The sequence below is a fragment of the Nelumbo nucifera genome, chromosome 1, assembly GCF_055504915.1.
Source record: "Nelumbo nucifera cultivar China Antique chromosome 1, China Antique-T2T, whole genome shotgun sequence".
Classification (NCBI taxonomy): domain Eukaryota; kingdom Viridiplantae; phylum Streptophyta; class Magnoliopsida; order Proteales; family Nelumbonaceae; genus Nelumbo; species Nelumbo nucifera.
This window is the reverse complement of record NC_142649.1, coordinates 27,899,997-27,909,430: the sequence shown is the minus strand read 5'-3', so window position 1 is coordinate 27,909,430 and position 9,434 is coordinate 27,899,997. Positions and strand designations below refer to the sequence as shown.

The 9,434-nt window shown below is 45.9% G+C and overlaps 1 protein-coding gene across 6 annotated transcripts in view; it reads left to right on the top strand.

Annotated features, from left to right (window-relative positions):
* The first annotated feature begins 6,225 nt into the window (after positions 1-6,225).
* Positions 6,226-9,434, top strand: part of LOC104609667 (DIS3-like exonuclease 2) — a 28,011-nt gene continuing 24,802 nt past the window's right edge. For 4 of the 6 annotated variants that reach the window (XR_016082176.1, XM_010276034.3, XM_088897243.1 and 1 more), the window contains exon 1: positions 6,226-6,873. Coding sequence is in view for 3 of the 6 variants with exons in the window: in XM_010276034.3 (XP_010274336.2) it covers positions 6,768-6,873 (106 nt within the window). In the remaining 3 variants the exon portion in view is untranslated. Of the gene's footprint in view, positions 6,874-8,179; positions 8,247-9,434 lie in introns of all 6 variants that reach the window. The other 2 variants (XM_010276032.2, XM_010276035.2) reach the window with 2 other exon arrangements.

Below are 9,434 nucleotides of genomic sequence, written 5' to 3'. Positions count from 1 at the left end.
GACTGAAAGGGGTCTCTCTAGTGGCAGTTCGCGGGGTTGTCTTGTAGGCCCAGTGAATGCTCGGTAGCTCATCAACCCACCTTCCCTTGGCCTGATCTAGGCGTGTTTTCAGGCCGTGTAGCTGGATGCGATTGGTTACCTCGGTCTGTCCGTTGTTCTAAGGTCGATGTACTGCGGTAGTCCAATGATCAATCCTTAAGTCGGCATAGAGGGCCTCAAACTTCTTGCCGGTGAACTGTGTTCTGTTGTCTGTGATGAGCACGCACGGGATACTGAAGCGACAGACAATTCCCTGCCAAAGGAAGTTTCGAGCATTGTGGGCGGTGATGCATGCTAGAGCTTCAGCTTCTACCCACTTCATGAAGTAGTCCACTACTACTAGAAGGAACTTCTTCTACGCAATCGTGGTGGGGAAGGGGCCGAGGATGTCCATTCCCCATTGGGAAAACAGCTATGGGTTGGCGATCGGCTTCAAAGCAGCCGTAGCCTGGTGATGGAGATTAGAGTGACGGCAACTATCGCACTTCCGAACTAATTGGGCGGTATCTTGCTTCATTGTCGGCCAGAAGTACCCTTGTCGGAGCACCTTATGGGCTAGTGTGCGCGCACCAGGGTGATCTCCGCAAATGCCCTCATGTATCTCCCTAAGGACATAGTTTGCTTCGGTTAGGGGGAGGCACTTCAAGTATGGAAGCGTGTGGGAACGACGATAGAGTTGACTTTGTATTAGGCAGTACCTAGCTGCTCTGTGTTGGAACCTTTTCGCTTCTACTCGATCCTCTAGGGAAGTGCCCTCTCAAAGATACTCGAATATGGGGTCCATCCAAGATGAGCCATGTTGCACTGGAAGGATGAGGATGGCTGATGGTGCGATGCTCGGCTGGGCCAGTGTGTCTAACCGAACAGCTGAGTCAAGGTCGGTTTGCGGTGAGCTGGCGAGCTTTAAAAGGGCATCGGCTCAGGCGTTCTCGGCTTGAGGTATCTGCTGGATGTCGAAATGTTTGAGCTGCTGAATGAGCTCCTGCACCTTCTGTAGGTAGCTTTCCATAGAGGGAGTCTGAGCCTCAAACTGGCCATGGATTACGTTGACCACGAGTTGTGAGTCACTGAAGGCCTTGATCTGTCATGCCCTGAGGTCTAAAGCAAGGCGAAACCAACAATCAGGGCCTCATATTCAGCCTCATTGTTGGATGCTTTGAACTCAAACTTGAGGGCGTGTTCCAAGACAACGTCGTTTGGGCCGAGGAGGATAAGGCCGACGTCGTTGCCCTACGGGTTTGATGAGCCATCTACATGGAGGGTCCATGCTAGGGGCAGTGGGGCCGGTTCCTCAATGGTAAATGTACATTCTGTGATGATATCTGCCAAGGCCTGGGCTTTGATCGTCGGCTGGGGTGCGTACTCGATTTTGAATTCACTTAGCTCCACGCTCCACTTGGCTAGGCGGCCTGACACTTCCGGTCTTTGTAGCACCTGCTTAAGGGGCTAGTTAGTGAGTACTCGAACATTGTGGGCCTGGAAGCAGGGTTTGAGTTTTCTGGCTGCGGTGATGAGGGTCAAAGCCAACTTTTCGAGATTAGAGTACAGGGTCTCTGCGCCACTGAGGACCTTGCTGGTGTAGTAGATCGGCCTCTGTACTCGGTCCTCTTCTTTGACCAGTACTGAGCTAACGACCTCATCCCCGGCCGGAAGTTAGAGAAATAGCTCGTCCCCTAGGCTCGACTTAGTCAGGAGGGGCGGCGAGCTCTGGTACTGCTTCAGTTCCAGGAAAGACTACTCAACTTTTCTGCCCAATGGAAGTCCTTTGGCCGTTTGGGGGCTTTGAAAAAGGGGAGGCACTGGTCCGCGGGCTTGGACATAAACCTGCCAAGGGCAGCTATTCTCTCGGTGAGCCGTTGTAGTTCTTTGTGGGTCTGGGGGGATGACATGTCAAGGGTGGCTTTTATCTTCTCTGGATTTGCTTTGATTCCTCTCTGTGTTACCATAAACCCCAGAAACTTGTCGGAGCCAACCCCGAAGGTGCACTTGGTTAGGTTTAACCTCATCTTGTACTTTCTAAGTGTGTCGAAGACTTCGTGGAGGTCAGCCAGGTGATGTTCAACCTTTTTGCTCTTCACGAGCATGTCATCGACATATGCCTCCACGTTCCTACTGAATGGTTCTTTGAATACCTCATTCACCAGCCGCTGATAAGTCGTGCCGGAAATTTTGAGGCCAAAGGACATTACCTTGTAGTAGTACAGGCTGCGGTCAGTGATAAAGGCCGTTCGCTCTTGGTCGTCCGGGTCCATCCGGGTCTGGTTGTAGCTTGAGAAGGCATCCATGAAGCTTAAGAGCTCATGTTCTGCTGTTGCATCGACGAGCTGGTCGATCCTCGGTAGGGGAAATCTGTCTTTGGGACAGGACTTATTATGGTTGGTGAAATCGATGCAGATTCTCTACTTTCCATTGGCCTTCTTCACCATCACTATGTTGGCCAACCAATCGGGGTATTTGACTTCCCTAATAAAGCCGTCGTTGAGCAACTTCTGTACTTCATTCGTGATTACTTGTCACCGCTCTGTGGCAAAGTTTCTCTTCTTTTGCTTCATAGGTCGGTAACAGGGGTTGACATTCAGCCGATGTGTGATAAATTCGGGATTGATCCCAGGTATGTCCTTTGCCGACCAAGCAAATACATCGGCGTTATTCCTTATTAGTCGTACAAGTTCCTCTCGGAGGTGTCACCTAGCAGGGAGCCAACTTGGACTGTCTTTTCGGGATCATCCTCAAATAGGGGGACTGGACGAGGTCTTCCACGGGTCGGCCGTGCTGTGCCTTTACTTCGTCGCATAGGTCTTATGCTTCCGTCATCAATGTCTCGGTCGTTGGACGTGGTCCTTGGTATGATAGCTGATAGCATTGCCTCACTATTTTCTAGTCTCCGCAAGCCACTCCTATGCCATACTTGGTTGGAAATTTCATGGCGAGGTGGTACGTTGAGACTACGGCTTGCAGGGCATTGAGGGTCGGCTTGCCGAGGATCACGTTGTAAGAGAAGGGGCAATGCACCACGATGAAGTCTACCATGGTCGTCACAGTAACATCGCCGTCTCCGATCAAGAGGGGAAGAGTTATCCTCCCAGTGGGCTGGAGGGACTCTTTTGAAAATCCCTTCAAGGGAGTGCTAACTGGTGTAAGTCGTTCTCTGTCAGTGCCGAGCTTTTCAAATGCATCTTCAAATAATACGTCGGCAGAACTCCCTGTGTCGACTAGGACCCGCCGTAGCTCAAAGTTGGCCACTTTGGCTGTGATGACCAAGGAGTCATCGTGCGTTGTCTGGACCCCTCGGAGGTCGTTGTCAGTGAAGGTGATTGATGTGTCGCGTCTCTTCCCATGACCTTGGTCGTCGATCTCGCATAGTCGAGCGTATCTTTTCTGTCCCGAGCTGCTTTCCTCTCCGGCGGCGGCTCCTCCTGATATCACGTGGATGATACCAGCTGGGGGGCCTCGGGGCGGGGGTTGCCAAGCTTCGTCCGCTCTTTATTTCCTCTTGGGCTAGATTCTCCTTTCTATCTATGAAGCCACTGAGATAACCGCACCTAATCAGATCTTCAATATGGTTGCGCAGGTTGAAATAGTTCTTCGTGTGGTGGTCGTGGTCCTTGTGGAACTTGCAATATTTGTCTCGGTTCCTCTTATTACTTTGCGTCTTCATCTTCTCGGGCCACCTGACGTAGTTGCGGTCACGGATTTGTATCAGAATTTCAGACCACAGAATATTAAGTGGCGTGAAATTCCGATAAGTCGATGGAGGGGTGTGAGGTATATGGTCGGTTCGGTGATCTTGTCTCTTGTGGTCTTTGTTTGACCTCTCGGACTTTCGGTCGTCGATCTCTCTCCTTTTTTTGTCGGGCTTCTCATCTTCATCTTTGAGTTGCGCCTGGGCCTCTTCAGTGTTGATATACTTCTGCGCATGGCTCATTAGCGCGGCCAGCGTCTGAGGAGGAATCTTGGAGATGGAGAAGTTAAATGGGGAAGGGCGGAGCCCGTGTTGTATGGCCATCACCGCAATTGATTGATTTAATTCCCTGACTTGGAGTGCTTCTTTATTGAACCTCGCTAGGCAATATTTGAGGGACTCCACCTTCCTCTGTCGAACCTGCATAAGGCTAGCAGACGTTTTCCAATGCTTTTGACTAGCTGTGAACTGTGCCAGGAACTGGGTCTCTAGTTGGGCCCGTGATGTTATAAACATCGGCAGAAGAGAGGAGTATCATGCCAAGGCTGGGCCCTGTAGCGTGGTTACAAGGGCTTTGCACATTAGTCCATTTGACGCACCATGTAGCACATCTAGTCTTTGAACGCCGCAACATGGTCGAAAGGGTTAGAGTTCCCGTCGCACTTGTCGAATTCGGGGGCTCGCCATCTGACATGGGGTATCTCGTCCACTATGTCCTGGATGAAGGGTGCGCTCTAACTCTTCTAGACGTTGCCAGAGCTCTTTAATTTCAGCATCTCTTTTGTTTGGGGTTGCAGTGTGTATGGCCTACCTCTTGGGTCGTGTGGGGTGATCCTTGATCGAACTTGACTCAACGACAGAGACTACAAAGGGTGGCGTCCTTTTTCCGAGACTTTGTTTGGCGGGGATGCGCACTGACTGGTGTGTTTGGCTATGGTAGTCCCATCCACAGGAATGGGCAGCGGCGGCGGGCCTTCGGGTCCTGTCCTGCCTTATACGCTCAGACTGCTCTCCCCTTACATCTGACTAGCGCGCTTTGGGGTCCTCGGTCTGAGGGTCGTCCTTCATGTGCATCGGGGCGTGAGGGGAGACAGCTCGGTTGGGTGGCGTAGTAGACCCTAGTGTCTACATGAATTCGAAGGTCTTACCAACCTTTTCTTGCATGGCTCGAAATTGCACTAGATCTACTATGGCCGAAGGTTGTAGGACTTCTTGGTGCGAGGAGTCATGGTGTCGGTTCTCCCGAGACGGGGAATGACCAACTAATCGTTCAAACTAGTTTTTAGGCATCTTAATCGCTTTCTTGATTGTGCGGTGAGGAATGAAAGATTTGCCAGAATGGCTTCTTGTGCATTTCCCATAAACGGTGCCAATCTGATGCTGCTCAATCCGAGGTAGTGCACAAACCGAGGATGTCAATCAGATAGTCCTTGTTGGCAGGTTAGGGTTGAGCTTCAAGGACAAGGCCACGCTTCAAGACCTGCAATCAAGGAAGAAGTCAGAGGCCCGAGGAATTATCCCCGGGTAAGTACTCCGACGCTCAAATCAGTAGGAGGTGGTGGATGGCCGGGCCGAAATATAGGGTTTTTGGTCCGAGCTAATTAGTAGTATGGGTGTTAGAAGTTGGGAGAGTCCCTTACCTTGAGCATGGAGTACTTTTTTATAGCTAAAGGGTCCGTATCTTGATCGGAGTAGGTTTCTAGGGAAATCGGGACAGAGTTCCCTACCGAAGTTACAAGGGATAGAGTCTTACTCCTCAGCAGAGTTGTCTTCCCATCCCTATCTGCTAGGCGGGCCTATCCGTGAGGGGTGTGGCTGACGTGGTCGACGGAATCACGATAATGCCATAGCTCAGACAGATGGTGCTGATGTAGCCGAGCTGTGACAGATGACCATAGGCCTCTGGGCCAGCTCAGCCATGTCCCAAACAATATATAATATAAAAATATGTATATTATAGGCCCAAGCCTGTCCTAGAATTTTTGAGCTTGATGTGGGCTAGAACTTGGCTAGGCCTATATACAAAAGCCTTGGCCCGAGCGTAGAAATTTGTGGGCTAGGCCAAGAATAATCACCCTAATTTAGAAGGATAATTTAAATGTTTTGAAATATCTAAAAGATCACATGATGTGCACATGATCATTTTCCATCTATTTTTCCTCATACAAGCGTAGGTGTGGGGGGGGTGGTGGTGTTGGAATTTACCCTGCCCTATGCAGAGACCAAAATGTTGGTGGGGATGTCTTTTGCTGTCCAAAAGACAATTGTCAGGTGGCGATTTGGCAATTTGGATGTCTTATTCAGTCCGACCTTTGAAGTACTAACTACTAAAAGTACACTAATGTACTACTCCAAAAGACAAGCTTAAAGAAAACAACACGTGTCCATTCATCTACCAAACCTTAGGCTAGCCCCACCGGCCACCCCAAGTCTATGAGTGTATTTTGCATAACTTTTCTTATTAAAGTTTTAACGTACCTTTCTTTCTTTTCATGTATCAATTTCTCACTTGACAAAATAAGGACACCATAAAATTTCCAAATCCAATGGCTGGAAAAGTCATGAACAATTCTGGAATCCATTTGCGGGGGTTAGCCACGTGGCAACTGCTTCTATGGAGGAGGAACAGTGGGAAGAAAACGAAACTCAAAAAGATCGAGAGTCGGCCTTGCCGTCGATGTATTTGCCGACAATCAATCATAACGTAACGTCTTTGTCCTTACCGCCGGAGTCCGATTCCGAACCAACATTGTCGAAGCGTTTCTCTTTCCTCTCTTTTAAACAGAAATAAAACTTCTTTATCTTTCTGGTTCTTCTCTTCTTTACATATTTCTGTTTCTTTTATTTCGTTATTATTTTCTCTTTAGAGGTTCTTCCGTGTATTTTTTTTGTTGAACGGAAGAGATCATGATCGTAATCAAGCTTAGATTTGCTCTGAACTAGATCGTAATTTGGTATTTGGGCTAATTTTCTGTTTTCTTGAGGTTTATTAATCCGGGTCTTCTCTGATTTTGATGTTGAGATCCTGAATCTTGTGGGGTAAGGGATGGCTGAGCAACAAGTGGTTGTTGTTCAGAGCACTGAAGGTGGTGATAAAGAGAAGAGGAAGAAGCGTCGAAATCGACGTTCCAAAGAGAATGTTGATGTTTCAGGTAATACACTCTCTCTCTCTCTCGGTTTCCTTTTCTCTCTCTTCTGGTTGAATATCTAGTCTTGTTATTTTTCTTTTTGTGTTTCAATGTGAACTTTATGTTCGAACTAAATTATATTTCCTACCAAAAAAGGTGGACAATTTACCCATTTTTTTTTATTTCTGGGTTCTATTTTCATTTCTAATTCAATGTTAAGAACCATATGCAAAACTGTTGTTCTATTTTTTATGTTCTCATCCATCTCTTTTAAGATGTGAATTCATCAAGAATCCACGATGCGTTACTTATCTTCAGTCCAGAAGTTACGATTACATTATCATAGAAGAGGAATTTATTTCTTTTTGCAGTATACACTTTTTTCTTGCTAAGACAACAAGGAGGATATGTTTTGTTATGATGGTCTCTCAATATTTTAATACGTTCTTGAAATCCATAATTTTTTAAGGTTATTAAAAAATTTTTCTGGATGGAGCAATTCTATCATTGGTTCTGTAGATGGTCTTCTTTGCGAACGACTCATCTTAGTCTACTTTCCCACATTTTATCACCTATTTTGGCTATCTTAGGTTCCAGCAAACATGTCCATTTTTTATTCATGATTTCTAGTTTTCCCATTCACCCATCTCAACATTGCACTTCTGCTACACTCATTTTTTGGACGTTTTTTTTGACTGGCCAACACCCTCGTCCATATGATATCATTGGTGCTATATAACTATTTTACAAAATTTTCCTTTTAGCCCAAGTGATATTCTCCAATCATGTAGGGCTTGGATGTAACCCTCCACTTTGCTCATCCTGCTCTAATTCTATGGGCAACGTCCTCCTTAATCTCTTGTTATGGTTTATTGAACCAAGCCAACAAAAACCTCCAATCTTAATTGTACTCTGATTTATGCTGCTCCTCCTCCTCTTTTTATCACCATCTTTGGTCCGCTGAACAACAACCACTTGTTTCTCAGCCATCCCTCTCATAGCTTATCCCACCACATTCAGGATCCCAACATCAGAATCAGATAAGACCTGGAAAAATATGCCTCAATAAAACACCAAATTAGCCCAAAAACAAGATTAAAATCCTAGCTCAAAGAAAATCTTAGTTTGATTAAAACAAATAAAAAATAAATAGAAGAATCTCCTACTCTAATGAAAAACAAAATAGAAAATAAATAAAAAAACCTGCTGACAGCATAACAGTAACAGTAAACTAACAATAGATACATTGATTGCAATAGAAGAATCTCCTACTCTCCTACTCTCCTACTCACGATGTAGGTACTCATGATCATCTATTTTTATCTTGTAGTGTCACTGCAGAGCTGTGGGCTTGGCTTCTATCTTTGTTTGGGTCTAGTTGGGATATGCCAGCAAAAGTAAGCACAATCTTTAACCCTTCTTTCTTCTCTTGGCCCCACAAAAGATGAAGGAAAATGTGGAGATGCTCACGAGCAGCATTGTTATGGACAGTATGGGAAGAAAGGAATGCCAGAATCTTCCAAGAAAAAGGAAGAAGCAGTCAAACCTTAAAGGACTGCATTTTGTCCAGGTCTTTACATTGGTTATAGACTCTAGAATTATTTAACCATTTTACTTTTGCTGATTGTTGGAAGGATTGGAAGTTGGTAGCAAGCTGTTCCTCCTACAAGGGAAGGGCAATGACTAGCTAGGTCCCCCCTCCTCTTGGTTCTTTGAAGCTGAATTTTGATGGGAGTAGCCAGGGTAACCCGGGTCTCTCTGGGATGGGAGGTGTACTGAGGAATGAGGCTGGAGAGGTTGTCTTAATCTATTCTGGCCCTTTAGGAGTTGGGAACTCTATCCGGGCAGAACTGCTAGCTGCAATACAAGGAATACTTCTTGCAAAAGAAGTGGGCGTGGAGCAGCTTCTGATTGAAGGAGACTCTAAGACAGTGGTGGACTGGTTAAATAATTCGGAGGATGTCACTTGGGGCTACAAAAATGAGTTAAAGAAATTCAAATGGTTGACAAGAAATATGTCTATAACAGTACAATGGGTTGGGAGATCAGCTAATGCTTTTGTTGATGTCTTGGCAAAACAAGGGATAAATAGGGAAACATTGTTCTGGGCACAATTGTAACTATTGTTTTAATTTCAACATTCATGTTTTATCTGTTGTAGTTTGTGTATTTGCTGTTTGGAGAGGCTGCTCCTCCCGCCTCTAAGGGGATCTTCTTGTATCTATTCATTATTTTAATGGAATTGATGTTATTTATCAAAAAAAAAAGATTCTTGCTTATAACCAATTGAAGCCATAAGGAACATATCACAGCTCAATTGGATATGGAAAAAGAGATTTGTGAGGAAGTACACCATGAGTTTGCTATAGGAGTTCAACTATTCAAAAGTTGAGAGTTAAGCCTATGGTAAAAATTCCACCAACACCAATAATGAATTGAAGTTTGTTGAAGAGCCAATGCCGATATTGAAGGAAAAGTTTCATATGTTGCAATTGGAGTTTCATGGTTTTTCTTTGAAAACAAATGCACCTCCTTGGAAGGTCTTAGAAGGCATAGCCTTGCCTTGGTAAACTCAGGGCTGTCAA